General features: G+C 44.3%; 1 protein-coding gene across 1 annotated transcript in view; it reads right to left on the bottom strand.

Moving 5' to 3' along the window:
* The window catches only part of CHD7 (chromodomain helicase DNA binding protein 7), a 504,651-nt gene that overhangs the window by 158,607 nt on the left and 326,502 nt on the right, over nucleotides 1-19,542 (bottom strand). The window contains 1 exon segment of the mRNA XM_030214843.1: nucleotides 18,107-18,283. Within this exon segment, the coding sequence (XP_030070703.1) occupies nucleotides 18,107-18,283 (177 nt within the window).

Raw genomic sequence — 19,542 nt, 5'->3', positions numbered from 1 at the left:
GCAGAGAGGCCCTATTCAGCTAAAATATCAGAGGCTAAAGATATAAGAATACTGCCCAAGTCTGAAGACCCAAAATAGCCCCGCGCTGCTACAGAACAAAAGATGCTGCACCTCCAACAACTGTAAGTAACCCTGAGAGCCCAAAACCACATACAGGCAACCCAACAGAAATTCCAGCATTCTAGGAGCCTAGCAGGTAGCAAGGTACATGCCACGGGCCCAGCAGGAACCATATCAGAACCCTGCCGCAGAACCAGAACTGAGCCAGCAGAAATCGAGAAGGCACAGTAATATCTCCAGGGGCAGTCCAGCTCTATGAACAGGGAGGGAACCAAGTGGTAACAGTTCATGCACCACCTTCAAACAGAGCCCAATTCTCCATGCAAACATGGAATCCTGGCCCTATCATGAGATACAGAACCAAGGTCTCCCTGAGCAGGGAGAGCATCAGTACCTCCATCGAAAGAGACTGGAACAAGGGCATAGAAGCAAAGATGATGTCAAGCACCACCAACATAGTTGCAACTTTGCCACTAGCCGGAGCTGGAAGTATGCCCAAAAGCAAGAGATGGGTCGCCACAACCAAAGAGAAAGTGTATCCATGCTGGATGCAGAACCATAGTGTACTGCCAGAATTGGAGCAATACTAAACAGGCCAAAATGTAACCCTCACTCCACAGCCAAATCCGGAGACACGCCCCGAGATATTGCCAGAAAAAGCACACTGCTGCACAGCCAAAACAGAGACCACGCCGCAGCATCAGAGAAGAATAAAGTTCTGCCCCCAGAGAGAAGCTACGCACAATCTCTTGAGATGCCAAAACCATCATTGGACCAACCCTAAGGGATATCCAACAGCCAGAACTGGTGCCACGTGAAATGGCCAGTGACAAAGCAATACTTCATTGTCAGAGATGGAGTAAGTCTATGCAGCCAGAAACGCAGCTACGCCCAGCTGTCAGGAAGGGAGCCACACCCGAAGCCTGAGAGAGCCATGCTTAACCATCAGTAAAAGAGCCAGACTGTAGAAAAATCAATGAAGTAATGTGCCACATTCAGACAAGTAGCCACGTTGCACAAGGAGGAACTGAGCTGTGTGCAGCAGCCACTGTGCACCACCACAAATGACAGCATCATGCTCACAAGGCCAGAAGGGCTGGTGCTCTTCAAGCAACCAGGTAGAGAGACCCTACAGCCAAACAGGAAGCTGTTCTCCGTAGACAGACCTCGAAGTGCGCAAAACAGGCAAAGGGGGAGTGCACCTTAGAATCATAGGGAGCACTGCACTCAACCTCTGAAGAAACAGTTGCTATCAACATTTGCAATGGAATGATGTTCCACAGCCAACGAGGGAGCCCTGCTCGACATCCAACTAAATAACTCTGCTTGACATCCAGCAAGGGAGCTCTATTTGACATCCAATGTTGGAGCCCAGCTTGAAATCCAGTGATGGAGCACTGCCCAGCAACCAGAGATGTTGCATTGCCAGGCATTCAGCAATGAAGCACTGCTCGACATCCAACTCTGTAGGGCAGCTACCCTGTTAAAAGAAGGAACAATGCCCAACCGCTAACAGTGTTCCACCTGCAGCAATGGAGTGAAGTTTGACCTTCAGGGAAGGAGCAAAGGGAGAGATGCAGCTACAGAGGACATGAAAGACCACCACTGAATGAGGGGAAATCCCCCCTCCCCCCCAGGGAAGGAGCAATGCTCCACTGCCTGTGCTAAAGAGAAGTAGCACTGCCAGCATCTGACCAAGGCCCTGCTCCACATCCAGAACTGCGGCTATGCTCCACTCTTAGAAATAGAGCACTTTGTTGCCAGAGAAAGGGCCTGCCACCACAGACAGACCTAAGCAAGATAGCGCCATGCAAAAATGGGCCACACTAAACTACCAAGACAAGGTAGCGTCTGGAAAAAGGAAGAGTGCAGGCCCGCCAAACATAAAGCCATACCTGTAAGGAAGAAGTTGCTCAATCGTGAGGAGAGGAAAAGGCAATCAGCTTGCTGTCAGCTAACCAAGGCACACCCCCCAAAGTAGCTGTGGCAGGAAAACAACAAAGACACTGCATGCCCCTAAAAAGGTAGAGCTGTGCTCCGAAAAGACCAGCCAGCACTAGAACGCACACAGAGAAAGGGAGCCGAGCCCCTACAAGGGGTTGATTTGGGAGCCACGCCCCGAGACAGAGAGGAAAACCCACAGGGTTAGAGGAGCAGCTATCTACAAAGAAAGACAGCTGCAGGCCAGAGAGAAAACCGGACAAGCAAAAGGCCCTAACGGAGAGAGACAGACACTCATCCAAGCCGGGCTGCGTCCCCCAAAAAATGGAGGTGCTGCCACACAGCAGAACGAGTGCTGCTGGAAAACGAAACCAGGAAACTGCTGCACTAGCAGACGAAGAACTGCTGCCACCAACCCGACAAGAACCGCATTCTGCAGGAAAGGAAGAAGCATGCAGACCTCAGGAAGATGCTGTGCACAGTTGCACCCGCAAAAAATAAAACAGCCACACATCCATAGGAGAATGAAGCAGCCTCATACGCTACAAGGAAAGCGTCCGAGACAAGAGCTGCTAGCAGGGAGCCGCACCAAGCCTCCCCAATTGGCTCAGAGGCCCAACAGCATATGAGAGAAACTGCGCCCTAACAACCAGTTCAGAGTTGCTCAAGGCTCAGCCTGACATTCTTCAAAAGGCAAACCGAAGAGGAAAACAACGGTAGTACCACCTGTACCTGAGAGAACACTGCCGTCTTCCTCAAAAAAAGGATCAACCACAGACTCGGGCCATGATAGGCTGATCTAGGTTCCTCAGGACTGTGACAGGAAACCATGGTAAAACAAGCTGGACCCCCAGAGCTAGAGCTCCGCAAGGAGCCACAAAAAAAAAAAATTTGGTTGTTCTGAAGGCCAGAGCCACAGCAGACACCCCACCAACTGGGCATTCCCCACCATGATAGACCAACAGAACCAAAACTACATTAGAGCGGCAAAAGGCAATCAACCCGATGAAACCCCGGCAAGAAAAGTGGGAGCAGGATCCACAGGGTGCTGAGACAAAATCGCCAACCAAAGAAAATTGAAATCAAAGAGAAAAATGAAGTGCCAAAGGAACCAAGCACCTCCCTGCCAAAAAGGGAAAGAGAACCGTTCAGTTCAGAAAAGACTTGAGAGCACTAGCAGGCAAGACACAACACTCAAAATGCCCACCAAAAACATAGAAGGAAAAAATCTCTGCCAAAAGAACAAGAAATGTTGAGCCTGCATTAGCCAGATAAGGAGAAAAAGATCAGAGTCTTTTCACCTCTTCTTTTTTTGTTTTTTTAAATCAGTGTCTATAAACACAGTTTCCAAGGAGACAATCCAATAAGCATCCTCTCAGCAAGTTTACATAAGAACATAAGCGGGTCAGACCAATGGTCCATCTAGCCCAGTATCCTGTTTTCCAAACAGTGGGTGAAGACCTGACATGGGGGCCCCTAGACGTGGGTACAGTGGGTTTCTGGTGGGCTCGCTGTTTCCTCCACAAATATAACAGGGGGGGGGAGGGACTGGGTCCGCCTGTCTGAAGTGCACTGCACCCACTAAAACTGCTCTAGGGACCTGCATACTGTTGTCATGACCTGAGTATGACATCTGAGGCTGGCATAGAGGCTGGCACAAAATATTTTTAATTATGTTTTTTTGAGGGTGGGAGGGGGTAACTGGGGGAGTAACAGGAGGTCATCTCCGATTCTCTCCGGTGGTCATCTGGTCATTTCAGGAACCTTTTTGTGCCTTATTCGTAATAAAAACCCGTCCGGGTGAAAACATCCAAGTGCTCGTCAGGGACGTCCTTTTTTTCCCATTATGGGTCAAGGACGTCCAAGTGTTAGGCACGCCCAAGTCCCGCCTTTGCTATGCCTCCGACACGCCCCCTTCAACTTTGGCAGTCCTGCGACAGAGCGCAGTTGGGGATGTCCAAAATTGGTTTTCGATTACACCGATTTGGACGTTTCTGTGAGAAGGACATCAATCTTCCAATTTGTGTCGAAAGATGGGCGTCCTCTTTCGAAAATGAGCCCGAAGGTGTGGTCACACCATAGAGTGATACAAAGGCATTATAACATTCTCATTTTTGTTTTCCATTACTTTCCTAATTCTTCCTAACATTCTATTTGCTTTCTTAGACACCACTGCACACTGTGCAGAGGGTTTCAACACATCAATGTTGACACCTAGATCCTTTTCCTCGGTGCTGACTCCATATGAAACCTCGCATCACGTAGCTGTAGTTTGGGTTCCTGTCTCCCACATGCATCACTAAGCACTTGCTCACAAATGTCATCTGACATTTGGATGCCCAGTTTCCATTTCTTGTAAGGTCTTCTTGCAATTTTTCACAATCTTCTTGTGATTTTTAACAACTTTGAACAACAGTCATAAGCAAATTTAATTACCTCACAAGTTAATCCCATCTCTAGATCATTTATAAATATGTTAAAAAGCAGTCCCAGCAAAGACCCCTCTTGGGGAGCACAGCTATCTACCCTTTTCCATTGAGAATTGTCACGATTGTGGTTGTGACCCCTCTCAGACTCACCTTATTTCCGGCGGTCAGCTTCTGAGCTGGCTTCTGTCTGTTCTTCCTGAGTTCTGTCTCTGTGTGCTGGCTGCTTCCAGCATGGCTCTGATTACTCCACTATACTGCACCTGTGTGTGTTAAGCCTCTCTGTGCTTCAGTATGCTTTCTGCCTGTGTCTTGGTTTGTGTTCCTCTCGCCCTCTGGTGGCCAGAACTGGTGGCTGCCATAGACTTTCTTTCCGGTCCGGTCCAGATATTCCAGCCCTCTAGACTTGGTTTGAAGTTTGGCAGCTAGCCTCACCCGTAGCTGCCTCATGACTCCTGCAACTGAGTTCAGCTGCTGATGGGTTTATTACCACTTGGAAACCTTCTGAGTTTGCCTTTGCATCGTCTAAGGTCCCTGGTTTGTTGGTGCTTTGTTGCACTTCTGCCCAGTCTGGTCTCTTGTATTGTTCCTTGTCTGATTCTAGTTAGTCTGTGTGTAGTTTAGCTTAGGTTTATTTGCTTACTTCCCTAGTCTTGTTTCTGGTCTGTATTCCTTGTCTAGTTTCTGTTTGTGTCTCTTGCTTAGTGGCTGCTCTGCAGCTTTCAATCCTGTCTCTTGTCTGTCAGTATCTGTACCCTGTTTTAGTGGCTGCTCTGCAGCTTTCAGTTCCTGTCTCTTGTCTGTCAGTATCTGTACCCTGTTTTAGTGGCTGCTCTGCAGCTTTCAGTTCCTGTCCTTTAGCTTGTCCATGTCCTGCTTTGTGTAGTATAGTCTGTCTGTGATTCCTAGCCCCGTTTTCTGCCTTGCTGCCCAAGTATATTCCTTTTCCCTCTGACCCTCAGTCCCTGTTTAGCCTAGTTGGTATCCAGTGCCTGCCCTGCCGGTAAGTCCTGCCGGCCGCCTGCACCCAAGGGCTCAACTCCTGGGGAAGGGCGGTCAAGCGCAGGTGAAGTCTAGCTGTTTCTGTCAGAGTTCTGCCTTGCCTCTGGTGTGGGGTGGTTTTGCCTGCCACTGCTGCTCCACGGCAGTGGCCCAAGGGCTCACGAACCTAGTTTCTGCTTTGAAAGCCTGACAAGAATACTGACTATTCAACCCTACTCTGTTTTAGAATTAGAAATTATTTAACCACCTTTAGCTAAGGCGGGTATACAAAAGACATACAATACATAATAAGATCAAAACAAACAGTACAGGTCTCTATGAACAGTTACAAAACAAACAGCCATCAAATAGACACATAAAATGCTATACAAAGCAGATAGTCTTTCAAGTTCTTATTAAAAGAGGTAAACAGTGGGTCTTTAAGCACAGAGGCAGTTTATTCCATTCTAGTGGCAGCTACAGAGAATGCACCGGTCCTACTCAAATCCAAATGGAAAAGGCAAAGGGCCAGTACAACAAGATTATATTGATCCCGTTTTAACCACTTTTTAATCCACAATATGACATTATCTCTTATCCCATGACTTTCTAATTTCATCAGGAGTCCACCAGTGTAGTAACTGTCTGAGAAAATGTGGGAGCCCGATTTGGAAGACTAGACCCTGCTCCAAGGAGACTGTTGTGGCAGCACCACCACCACGGAGGAGCGGTCCTCATGGCACCATTCCTGGCACAGCACTTCAAGGAGGTCCAATGCTAATGCTTCTTTGCCTCTGCTGAATGCCTGTCATCCGAGAATCTCAGTGCAAATGAAGACAATGTCAAATCCTTGCATGTCCTCAGTGTTGGGTCCAACATCAAGGCAGGTGGAGACCTTCTTAGTACCAGAGAGTCCCAAGTGTCTGACATAGCTCTGTGAGCACTTGGGACCCATGCTGGCGGATAGGACTTTGACGTGGGAACAAGTCTCTTACACATGGCCTCTTGATAACTCTTCTGGGTTCTCCTCTGCATTTTAGAAGACAGCTTACATTTAGAGGCACAGTGATTGGGTTCCAGACATGGCAAGCACCAGTTGAGTTGGTCAGTGACAGACCTGACGGACCTTGCTGCAACTGAACACGTTTTGAAATCACTTGGAATTTGTGACAATGATGGAAAAATAGCCAAAGCGAAATCAAACAGCTCAATGATTTTTTTTTATTTTAAATGAAAATCCTGAGTCGTAGAAAACAAAATTGCTGAAAACAGCTAAAAATAATAAAAGGGAGTAAAGAAGAAAAATGTCCCCCACTATTCATAGTTAACACTGGCAAGGTAGGGAAGACCGCATGGGAAAAAAAAAACACACTGAGGAGAGAAACAGCAGAATTTGTCCTCTCATTCGTAATAAAAACCCGTCCGGGTGAAAACATCCAAGTGCTCGTCAGGGACGTCCTTTTTTTCCCATTATGGGTCAAGGACGTCCAAGTGTTAGGCACGCCCAAGTCCCGCCTTTGCTATGCCTCCGACACGCCCCCTTCAACTTTGGCAGTCCTGCGACAGAGCGCAGTTGGGGACGTCCAAAATTGGTTTTCGATTACACCGATTTGGACGTTTCTGTGAGAAGGACATCCATCTTCCAATTTGTGTCGAAAGATGGGCGTCCTCTTTCGAAAATGAGCCCGAAGGTGTGGTCACACCATAGAGCGATACAAAGGCATTATAACATTCTCATTTTTGTTTTCCATTCCTTTCTTAATTCTTCCTAACATTCTATTTGCTTTCTTAGACACCACTGCACACTGTGCAGAGGGTTTCAACACATCAATATTGACACCTAGATCCTTTTCCTCGGTGCTGACTCCATATGAAACCTCGCATCACGTAGCTGTAGTTTGGGTTCCTGTCTCCCAGTCCTGTCTCTCAGTCCTGTGGAAAAAGACTGCTGGTCCTGCGCAAGTGAGCCTGGCAGGAAAGCATTTGTACATGCGCAGTTGTGCCTTAATCAAAGGCTTTTGGAAAAACACTGGATAACATCTATACCAGGCCCTTCAGATGACATCATCCAGATGTGAGAAGATCATGTCCTGCTTGTCTTCAGTGAAAGGTTGTTTCACTTGTACTATTGCCTAGAACTTCAATAAAGGAAATGTTGATGATGGTTAACAAGGTTGACATTTTGAAGTTGATGAGAAGCCAAGGTTCCTTTTTAGGCAAATTGTTTTATCAGTGAAGACTAGAATTAAGCTCTCTCAATACACTGCCAAAAGCCATTCTACCATGTATAGAGATACCAGATGACTCCCAGTTGCACACATACAAACAGACAAGTACAAAGCACTTGATGATCATTGCTGGGGCTGAGAGGTCAAAGAGGAGGGCTTTGTGCTGATAATGGTTCATATATAAAATGAACCAGGGGTATATTTTGAATATCAATAAATGGGAACATATATACATATCTTGGAAAAAACAAAATAGGTAGCAGGACTCCCCTTCTTGAAGTAAGGAAGAATAATGAAGGGTGCTCATTTTGAAGTTTTCCTCACAGGGGAAAGGTTGAGGTTCATGAGGACTATGAAAGGTACAAGCTTTTTTTTATTCTTGTGGATCAGGAAGTACTTGAAGCCTTAGTTCCCTTCCTGAGGCACTGACTGAATTGTATTGTATTGTGGGAAAAGACAGACAGGGTGTATAGGGAAGAGGTAGCTGAGACTATGGTAGAGGTTGAGTTGGTGGTAGAGTGGAACTGTGCGTGGTTTGTCTCTAATATTAAGTGTAAGATGTTTGCCGGGGGCGTGTGTAACAAAAAAATTAATAACACAAAAAAAAGGTTTTGTGCACTTGTTACTGCCTTTGTGGCTAGGTCAACCTCAGGCAAAGTAAAATGAGTATTACTTCCATTTATGGCACTACTGCTCTATGGAAAGCCATGAACTGGTTCAGGAACCACAGATCTTGGAATCTAATGAAGTTCAAAAGTCAAAATAAACGTCAACATAGTGCTTGTATTACTAGAAAAGCATCCACTTCCACCATGTGTTGAAAGAATCTTGTATATGCAAGGTCTGCTTCTAGAAAGGATTCATGATTAATGGAATCCAGATCTAGGAAGTTCTCCAGTGGCAATTTGTGAGACCTTAGAATGTGGGGAGCATCATGATATTGAATTGCCTCAATGAGGCCGAGTATAAATTAAAGTTGAGAGACAGAGCTTGAGGAGAGTACGTGTATGTTTGTGCAGGAGTTATGCCCATAGATGGGATGGTCATATGCTGGGATGTTAATGTTATAAGTCTGGCAAATTTTTGCAATAACCTTTATCAAGCTCACTGAGCATCTGCTGCAAGAACAAACACGGATGTACTGGAAGGGGCTGCAAAGCAATGAAAAACGGGTCATCTTAGTTTTGATAGCCAAACTAGAATTGAAAACATTTGGAGTTAGGTCTGCTGGTGATCATGCAGATGATGACCGAGGCTGAATTGTAGAGCCTGAGAAGCCATGCACTATGTCTGCAGTAACCGTACAAAAATAGATTCTGTGCTGAATCAATGTACAGTTGATCTGAACTTTTGGTGCTCAGGAATGACTGTACTAACAGGGGTCAAATGTCAGAAGTGTCTTTATGCTGCCACAAAGATTGAAATGACTACATAGGTCTGTGCCTATAGGACACATTTTGGAAGTCACAGGCCAAACTGGAATGCAATCATCTTGCAAGTTTGGAGTTTGGGGGGGGGGGGGGGGGGGTACAGAGAATGCCTTCCACTCAGACCTTTGTAAATGTTCACAAAATATGCTATTAGACTGGCAACCTCCAATGAACTTTTGCAGAACGTTAACCAATTTTTGGTACTGCTTGTTTGTGACTGGACTTTTCAAGTTACTACCCAGGGAAGTGAATGAAAGTTCCACCAAAGAGGATCTGCTGGAATAGGCTGATCTCTGTGCAGAGGAAGTCCTTTCTCTTCCTATTAGGTTAACAGTAGCCTCTTCTCTGCCTCAATGGTTTCAAGGCTTTATATGGTGATTCCTCCAAACTAGAAGACATATACAGTCATAAAGTATGTCTCCAAATAAGACCTCATTTGGAATACTGTGTGCAATTCTGGAGACTGTACTTTCCTTCAGATGTGAACAGAATGGAGTCAGACCAGAGGTCGACTATTAAAATGGTCAGTGGTCTTTGTCGAAGAATATGAGGACAAAGTTCTAAATATGTATAATGTGGAAGAAAGATTAGAGAGAGTGTATATGGTAGAGAAATGTAAATATCTCCATGGTCTATATGTACAGGAAGAGGGCCGCATTCAAAAAGAAGATCTGGAACAAAGTATCATAGGATGAGAGTAAAAGCAGGTAGACTTGGGAGTAAGCTAAGGAAATATAATTTTTTTATGGAAAGGATTACAGATGCCTGGAACAGCATCCCAGTGGAGAGGAGGTTGTATAGTGGGTGGGCCCCTATATTGAGAACAAAAGGAAGCCATCTGTGATCCCTACTTAATGGCAGCCGCTGCAATGGCCGGCCTATAAGGGAGGTGAGAACTGAAAATACCACAAAGCTCAGGGCACTCCAAAAGAGCTGGAACACAAAGATGAGAAGAAAATAAGAGGGCACGTAAGACAGACCTATCATTACCTCCATTATTATTATTCATTTTTTTATTTAATAATTTATTTTTTTCCAAGCAACATTTTAGCATCTCCACTCACACTTTACCGGGAGCACTAGACCTCAGAGTTAGTAGAATAGGACAAAGGTGTATCTATACTACCTACATACGGCAAATTGTATGCATTCAGAACTCCCTCACAAATTTGTTTTTTTTTTTCATATAATGCATTGTGTTTTACTGCTTGTAAAGCATAACCTTATTTGGCAAACTGAACCCTTACAGTGCTAGAGTTTAGGTGTCATCATCTTCCATAATGGTAGTAACTAGAGGACAGTAGGCATAATTCCTGCCTCCTGACTTTAGAGGTAGGTTTCTGGAGAGGTGTTTTTTGAGGTGAAAAAAGCAAGGGTGCTACCTGGGCCAACGGGCACATGACCTGTGAGCAGCAGGAAAGAGGTCCAGGGCCTCCAACAGGTTTTTTTTGTTGTTGGTCAAGAGACAGGATGGGGCTCATGGTGCCACTTGCGCCACCAAGCACCTTGGGTTATCTAAGGTGAAGTGTCGCACTTCACCTCTGATGACGTCTATGCTCCCATATTTAAGTAAAGGTTCAGTGCTATTAGAGAGAGTAAAAAAAAAAGGGGGCTAAATGGTAGCTTTTTATTTTTTGTTTGAAAATTAGTATGGCTGCTTTACTTGTCTGAGTGCTTCACAATTCAAAAATAGCAAGCAATCTCAATTTTACTTTTTACACTAATTATGTTGTAGCGTAGGAGGAAAAGACCTCATAAGCTCAGCCTGTGGAGTTTGTATTTCACCACAGTAGCTGGGCGAACCTCCTCATGGGTCTAAAAAAAACCTTTTTATTTGAAATTTTTTTCTTTTCTTTCTACTTTAGTTTTCCCAAACATTTTTGTATTTTTCTACAGTAATATTGTCTTTAGATATTAAATGGCACTAATCTGAGTATGTAGCTGCTTTTACAGTTAGCTCAACAGAGCACCTCCGTTTCACAGTTTGCTTCTTCGGGAGCTGAACCGTTGACCATTTTTGTCAAAAAGTCCTAAATACAAAATAATTTGTGAGTAAAATCAGGAGTTACAGGAACTTCTTTACTAACTGCATACTAAATATGGTCACAATCGCTCACCCCAAAGAGATTAAATAACAGAATTGAGTGGAAAGCGTTTCTTTAAGGGTTTTCTTAGCCTCCTTAGTAATTTAGGCTACTCTAAATAATCACAGTCCCTTTCTAGCCCTTTAAGATCAATTAACTCTGGGAAGATGTTTGATTGGTTAAGGCTAAATAGCATCTTTAAAAAAAAAGGAGGGCGCCATTTTTGTTGTCATTTGTGAAGCAGGACCACAGAGGTACATCTAATAGGTAACTTTGTAGACCATATTTAGTATGCAGTTAGTAAAGAAGTTCCTGTAACTCCTGATTTTACTCACAAATTCTTTTGTATCTAGGACCTTCTGACAAAATGGTCAACAGTTTAGCTCCCGAAGAAGCAAACTGTGAAACAAAGGCACTGTTGAGCTAACCATAAAAGCAGCTACATACTCAGATTAAGTGCTATATTTAAATCTTTTTTATTGACTGAAAGGTCAATACATATGAACAGGAAACATCAACTTGTACACAAATCTTATACAAGAACATCAGTCAGTATTTCACAGTCAATGAAATTTCTTTTTATCCCCAGACACCCCAACCCCGTTTCTTATCCCTCTGCCTTAAATCTGTTTATATTTAACCATTGCAGTTGATATTGACAGAGACCACACATACTATTTCAGAGCGTATAATAATAAACAATCTTATATCATGGAGTTGTCAAGTTTCGCTTCACATTCCACAATGAATCATAGTGTAACTCTTTGATCCGCAATTAACCCCTTTCTCCTACCTTTCCCAGTTATCAAACCCTCCCTCCCTGCCCTCCCTTCCCTTCAAAATCTAGGATACTTTCTGACAGTCTGAATACAAGCTGTTGTCACTAAAAGTTCAACAGGTAACTCTTTGAAGCATGTGGTAATGTCTGTATAAATGGGTTCCATTTCTTTAGGAATTGCTGCAAGTCTGATTCTGGCCTGCCTTGACACATCTGTCTTTCCAAACGCATTAATGCCACCATTTTCATTCTCCACACCTGTGCTGAGGGACCATCTGGGGAAAGCCAATCTACAAGAATTGTTGCCTTCGCTATGACTATGGCCCGGTTTATGAATGCAATGCAGCCTCCTGGGACCGGGGCATTCACCTCAGGATTACCAAATAGCAGCAACGGGGAATATCGCCAATCTATAGCCCACAATTTAGAGACTTGTCTCAGAATGATCTTCCAAAATTCCTCCACCTGTACACAGAGCCAGAACATATGCCCCAAAGTCGCTCCCTCCTTCCCACACTTGGGGCATTCTCCGTCTGGGGAGGCTCCCATGTGAAACGCTCGCCGTGGGGGAATGTGTAGTCTGAGGGCAAATCGATACTGCATCTCCCAATGTGCTGATAATAAGGAGGATCGTTGGATTGTCAGGACATGTCTTTTGAACATGTCAGACGTTACTGTGATATTCAAGTCACTCTCCCATCCCCCAGCATATTTATCATAGTCCAATTCCAGCTTATGATCTTTGATGTGTCTGTGATGGTATTTCAAAGGCACTTTCTGTTGAGAGTTGAATGAGAATGCCTCCGCCACTTCCACTTGGACATCTTCTGTTAGGTCTTCCCATTCCAGGCTAGACACATAATGCTGTAGCTGCCAATAGTGGAAATAGTCTTTCGGAGTTATCAGCTTTGACCTTTGAAGATCTGTAGATGATTTTAGTTTCCCTTCCTCTGTTAGTATTTGTTGAAGGTAGATTATTCCTTGGTCTTCCCATCGTTGAAACATCGTGTATAAATCTCCGGGAGGGAAGTCTGGATTCCCCTTCAATGTCAAGTATGGAGTAGTTTTATAAGAGAATTGATGCATTCTGCAAATCCACTTCCAGGTTTTTTGCGCAGTCTGTAAAATGTTAGTGGCCGCCAAAACTGGGAATGTTCTCTTACCCAAACCATGAAGGGCACTACTGAAGTGGAAGGGTTTTAATAAGTTTTTCTCCATTTGAGTCGCTGAAAAATCTGATGTGTTACGGAACCAGTCATTGATGTGTCTCATTGCACAGGCCACCGTCATATGCCGCATGCTCAGCACTCCCATTCCCCCATATTCTTTTGGTATCTCCATCACTGACTGAGGCAGTCGCGGTCTTCTCCCCTGCCAGAGGAATTTCTTTAGCATTGCATTCAACTGCTTTTCATCTTTACTAGAAAGGTATAATGGCAAAACTTGAAAGATATACAGCCAGCGTGGCACTATCATCATGTTATACAACGCTATGCGTCCCGAGAGAGAGAGAGGTAGCCCCTGCCAATGACCCAGCCTTGTTGCTGTTTCAGTCAGCAGTTTTTGAATGTTCAGATTATAGAGTTGGGATAAGTCGCTCGGGATCTGTACCCCCAGATATTTAATGGCGCCTGCCGCTCTACGTAATGGGAATTTAAATCTCTTCATGTCATCGGGGCTGGACTGGATGTGCATAACACTAGATTTCTCTAAATTGACTTTAAAGCCTGAGAGTTTACCAAATTGGGAGACCCTGTTTATCAGCACACTCAGTGACGTTGTTGGTTTAGAGGTCATTATCAATAAGTCGTCTGCAAACGCTAATGCTTTCACTGTCTCTCCCCCTACCTCTACCCCAGCTATCTCCCTTTCTAGTTTCAGGCTCCTCAGCAGTGGTTCTATCGAGAGGAGGAAGAGGGCCGGAGATAATGGACAGCCCTGCCTCGTGCCCTTTGCTATAGAAAATTGTGCTGTTCTTGAGCCATTAATCAGTACTGCGGCTGTGGGACCCGAGTATAACGATTGAATCGCCTGATATGCCCATCCCTTGACACCTATGTGTTGTAGCACTGCAAACATGTACTCCCATTCCACTCTGTCGAACGCCTTCTCGGCATCCAGACTCACCAAGACCGCCTTTGTTTCTGTACAACTACATTGTCCCATTGCCATAAGTAGACGCCTCACATTTACTGCGGCATGTCTATTTCGTACAAAACCCACTTGCTCTGGATCTATTAATGTCGGCAACACTCTCTGAATTCTGTTTGCTAGAAGCTTGGCCATGATTTTTGTATCCACATTGATTAGTGATATGGGCCTGTAGGAGTCTGCCTGCGTTTCTTTCCTTCCTGGCTTTAAAAGTAATGTGATTAACGCTTCATTAGCATAGAGTGGGAATTCTCCCAGATCCACCACCTCTTCGTAATATGAGAGCAGAGGTCTTATTATCTGCTGGGTTAACATTTGGTAGAATGCACTAGAGAACCCATCTGGCCCCGGAGCCGAGTGTTTAGGCATCGTTTTAATTATGTCTTGTAGCTCCTTCCCTGTTATTGGTGAATTGAGTTCCTCTAACTCCATCTCACCAAGTTTGTTTAGCCCTGCCTGCTCTAGATACTGATTAATAGAGTCTGTAGAGTGGGGCATGGGCGTAGAGTATAAGTCTTGATAGAAATCTCGAAACACCTTCGCTACCTTGTCTCTTTGGTTTTGAATATGGCCCTCCTTATCCTTGACCGCCACTATTACTCTGCTTCCTCCCCAAGTTTTTATTACACGTGCTAACATGCCTCCCGATTTGTTCCCAAAACGTTGTAACCGATATTTCCTACGTATTAATGCCCTAGAGGCTCGATCTTGTAGGAGGGAATCTAACGCTATTCTTGCTGACTGCATTTGTTCTTTGAAATGTGTGTTGGGATTATTAATGTACCTGCGCTTTGCTTTTTGGAGTCTTTTTTCTAGGTTGGTGATTGCTCTAGTGATTCGCCTTTCTCTTTTTGCTGTGAAGGCTATAATTGCCCCTCTTAATACTGCTTTAGCTGCTTGCCAAAACAAGGATGGCTGGCTTTTGTGGACTGCATTAAATTTTTCATATTCCTCCCAGCTATCTTGTATGTATCGTTTGAATTCAGTATCTGCGGCTAAGTATGTTGGGAAGCGCCACCCCGCCCCGGCTCCAGATGACCCTGGATCTGTCAAGTCAATCCATGTCATCGCGTGATCTGAGACCTCTTCTGGCCCTATTACTGCGTCTGCTACCATATGAAACATGTTTTGATCTACAAGTATGTAATCTATCCTTGACCAGCTGCCATGTGCCCGTGATAAATGAGTATAGTCTCGTGAGTCTGGATGTAGAGTCCGCCACGCATCTACCAAATTTAGTGATTGCATGAATTGTGGAAGGGCTCTCGATCTCATTCCTCCCCTGCTGGCCCGTCTAGGTGTTGAACAATCTAATGTTGGGTCTGCTACGAGATTAAAGTCTCCCATTATAATTAGGGGGATAGTTTTGCGGATGAGACATCTTTGGGCCACCCGCTCATAGAATGATTTGTCAAATAGATTTGGCCCATACAGTGCTACCAGCGTATATTCGCGATGTTGAATCCATAGGTGAATCAGCAGATATCTCCCCTGAGTGTCTCTTTCTATAACTTCCGATTTGGCCACTAATCCCTTGCGGATCAGAATAGCTATTCCTTTACTCCTCCCCTCAGCTGGAATCGCATGTACTTCTCCTACCCACGCCCGCTTCAGTTTCTGATGTTCCTCTGTATTGAGGCGGGTTTCCTGCAAGCAGGCTACATCCGCTCTATGTTTTTTAAGGGCTGCTAGAATTTTTGTTCTTTTGATTGGGGATGAAATACCTCCCACATTCCAAGTAAGGAACCGAACTAAATTGTGCTTAGTCATTACTATGTCCGGTTGTCGAGTAGCGATGAAATTTTTTGTTTGTGAGGAACCCCGGGGCCCAGCTCCACCCGTGTTCCTTCCTATCTGTCCACATGACTCCAGTGACCTGTTCTGTTGCCCTTCCCCTTTCTATGTGTCCAACAGCGCGATGATCTCTATATGTGTCCCAGAAAGTCCTACATTTAACTTTCCCACCCATCCCCCCCTCTCTCCCGCCCCCCCCTCCCCTCCCCCCCCTCCCCCCTCCTCCCCTATCCCCCTTGACTGCAACCTTGCACTCCCCTCTCTTATCTTAGATCAGGTGTGCTGAGTCAACGATGGTAGGGTCTCCTCCCTCCCCCCTCCACACTTGCCATAGATAGTATCTCACTGTTCAAACTGGTTCATCTCTCTCTGCAGGAAAAAACACAGCGCTGTAGATCACTACATATTGTACTTACTATTCAACATTAGGCTATTCAGCCAACTTTCTAACATCCAACTGAGACTTGACTTCAGATTACTGAGTTTCTAGCTCTCATTGAATTAAGTTGTGCTCTTCAACTGTTGCTTCCCTCCTGTTCAGAGTTTTTATGATCCTGACATTGAAGTGCCTCTTGAGCTTCTTTTGGAGAGCCAAAGGATCTCCAAGTGCCATCCATGTTGATTTTTAATTGTGCTGGGTATAGTAGCAAAAATCGTTGGTTCCTCTCTGCAAGTTGTCTGCAAATCGGGGTAAAAGCTTTCCTGCGTTCCTGTAACGCCTGTGAATAGTCTTGGAACACTTTAATACTAACTCCATCAAAGTTTAAGGAATCCCATTTTAATCGTGCTCCCCTTAAAATTTCTTCTTTATGTACAAAATTATGTACTTTAACAATCACTGCTCTTGGTCGAGTTCCATTATTAAGTCTTTTCCCCAACCTGTGAGCTCTTTCGAGGCAGAGTGGTCCCATACTGTCAGAAAGGGCAAATTCTGATTTTAACCAGCGTTCTAATTGTTCCGCCAGTGACCGATCCGGTATCGACTCCGGGACACCTATAAGTCTCAAGTTGGATCTTCGAGATCTATTTTCAAGATCATCCATTTTCATTGCCTGCGCTTTCAATTCTTTTTGTATCTCTTGCAACGACGCCACAGCGCTAACTGCGGCGTCCTCTGCTTCCGATACACGTGCTTCAAGTTCGCCCGTTCTTTTTGTTGTTTCACCAAGCTTCGTTTCTACGCTTGTTAGCCTTTCAGCAATCTGGGTTAGTTGCGGTTCCAAAGCGGACTTTACCGCTTCTGTGAGCTGCTCGAGTTGGGCCTGATGGAACCTTGGCGCCGAGTCTGACGCTGGGCTCGGCGCCATCTTGCTTTCGCCGACCCCTCGCTGCTTCTCTGGCTCTTTTTTTGCTGTTTTCCCCGTCATCGCTCTAGTTTCGCGGATGATATAAGAGTCCATGTGTCTTAAGTTTGATTCCGATTACTTTCCTTTGTTTATCAGCAAGTCAATCCAGTTTGTGGAGGGTTCGAGGGAGGGAGGACCCGAGAGTGAAAAGGAATGCGACCTCTTCCCTCAGCCCATCACGTGACTCTCCCAGATTAAGTGCTATTTAATATCTAAAGACAATATTACTGTAGAAAAATACAAAAATATTTGGAAAAATAAAGTAAAAAGGAAAGAAAAAAAAATTCAAATAAAAAGGAGGGATTTTTTTTTAGAGCCATGAGGTTCACCCAGCTACTGTGGTGAAATACAAACTCCACAGGCTGAGCTTCTGAGGACTTTTCCTCCTACACTACAACATAATTAGTGAAAAAAGTAAAATCGAGATTGCTTGGTATTTTTGAATTGTTTATATTTTGTGCAAAAAAAATAAATTGAGATCAATTTTATTCAGCATTTTGCATGGACACTACACTACCCTCGAGGGCAGTGGTTTTACCACTGATTTTCTGGTGCTAAACATTCTTACTGCCATCAGGAATAAGATTAACCTGGGAAAATCAGCAGTAGACCACTGTGCTAAAGGACAGTGCACCTTACTGCAATTAGGCATTTGAAGGCAAGTGGAAGCATATACAATCAGCAGTGAGAAGTGTTTCTCTCTATTGAAACAGCTGAGGGATGATAGGAAGGAGGGGAAAATCTGGGCCCATGCCTTAAGAGAGCTCTATTTATAACACTGAAGTGTCATTTAGACAACCTTATCCTGGAGCAAAAATTCAAACAAGCACAAATAAATCCCACCCCATTTCCTTAGAAATGCAACAGCAACAAACAGGGACACTGACCAAGCCCATCATTTTAAGTCCCTCCAGCAGCTTGCAGTTGCGATTCTTCAGCCTATGTGCCTCATCAATCACCACACAACGCCATGGAATGTTACGCAGCTCAGGGCAGTCTGTCAAAATCATTTCAAACGTAGTGATGATGGCATGGAACTTGTAGGACCCCTTTATTGGACGCCCCTTTGTAAAGTAAAAAAAACAACAAAACAAAAACATTAAATACTCCAATTATTCAAATGCAACTTACAACTATATATCCAGTGAATGGCTAGAAAAATGCAATTAGACCTTTCTAATGCTGAGGTTTTATCCAAATTACAGTAAATTATTCAAACAAAGCGGAGTTCCTTACCTGTAACATCTCCATAAACAGCAAGGGAACACAGCCACACTCCAGGGCAATATCATGCTGACTTTGCCTATGTGCTGTAGCTATCCCATAGAACAGAAAGATCTTACTGACTTTTCTGCGTCTGCATGAGGGTTTTCTTGCTGCCACATGGTCCCTTCCCACCTTCATTCTATTCCAGAGCAGCGCTGCCAAATGGTGTCTTCTCACTTTCACTCTATTCCAGAGCAAAAGCTGTGAACAAGTATTTTCTCTCTCTTTTTTTTTAATGGTAAGGGAAGGAGGGGTGAGAATGGCTGCATTTCTCTGCTGTTTACAGAGAACCCCCCAGTTACAAAAAAACTAACTCCAACTTCTCTGCAGACAAGCAGGGGGGATTGCTGATGGAATATGAATGTTGGTGGCCTGAAGAAAAAGTCAAGGGGTGGCGGTATGAAAAGTTTCAAAAGCATCCAGAAATCAGTGAGCCAAGAAATTTCTTAAAATTGCGTATCTAAAAGCTGAATTATAAGCCAAAGACTGGTCCAAACAGTAATGTTTAGCAAGGGTGTGAAAAGATCATGTAACAGCTATACATACAAGTAAAACACTAATAGGGAATACAAAAACAAGAAAAAAATTCCCTTATATAAATCAATAGTAGGAGATGTGACACTTAGGGATGAAAAAATCCCTCCAGATAAAGATAATGGTCACTCTCAGTTATCTAAGTCATGGCACTCCCGCAGCTAAGGCTTCTAAGGCTAACAAGAACTATAAGCCTACCATATGAGGCTCTCATTTGTTGCCCAGATACATCCCTGAGTGAACAAGAATTTTAAAATAAATGCAATACAGGATGAATAATCACAAAGTGTACACTAACAATAAACTGAAGTGTCCCCTAAAAATTAAAATGTAACAAAGTCCAAGTCTTTCAAAAATGTTACTTATCTGTGTGCCAGACAATAATCAAAGACATAGCAGCCAAAACTTTCTCCCACTGCTGGTTCTACAGAGGTCCATTTTGTAATCTTCATCAGGAGCCCCAGTGCTATACATTCGTCATCAAGAAAAGCCAAATTCAAGTTTTAAATGGAAGTTGCCTTGG

The sequence above is a fragment of the Microcaecilia unicolor genome, chromosome 1, assembly GCF_901765095.1.
Source record: "Microcaecilia unicolor chromosome 1, aMicUni1.1, whole genome shotgun sequence".
Taxonomy (NCBI): Eukaryota; Metazoa; Chordata; class Amphibia; order Gymnophiona; family Siphonopidae; genus Microcaecilia; species Microcaecilia unicolor.
The sequence above is the reverse complement of the archived record's forward strand: the minus strand, read 5'-3'. Positions and strand labels throughout refer to the sequence as shown.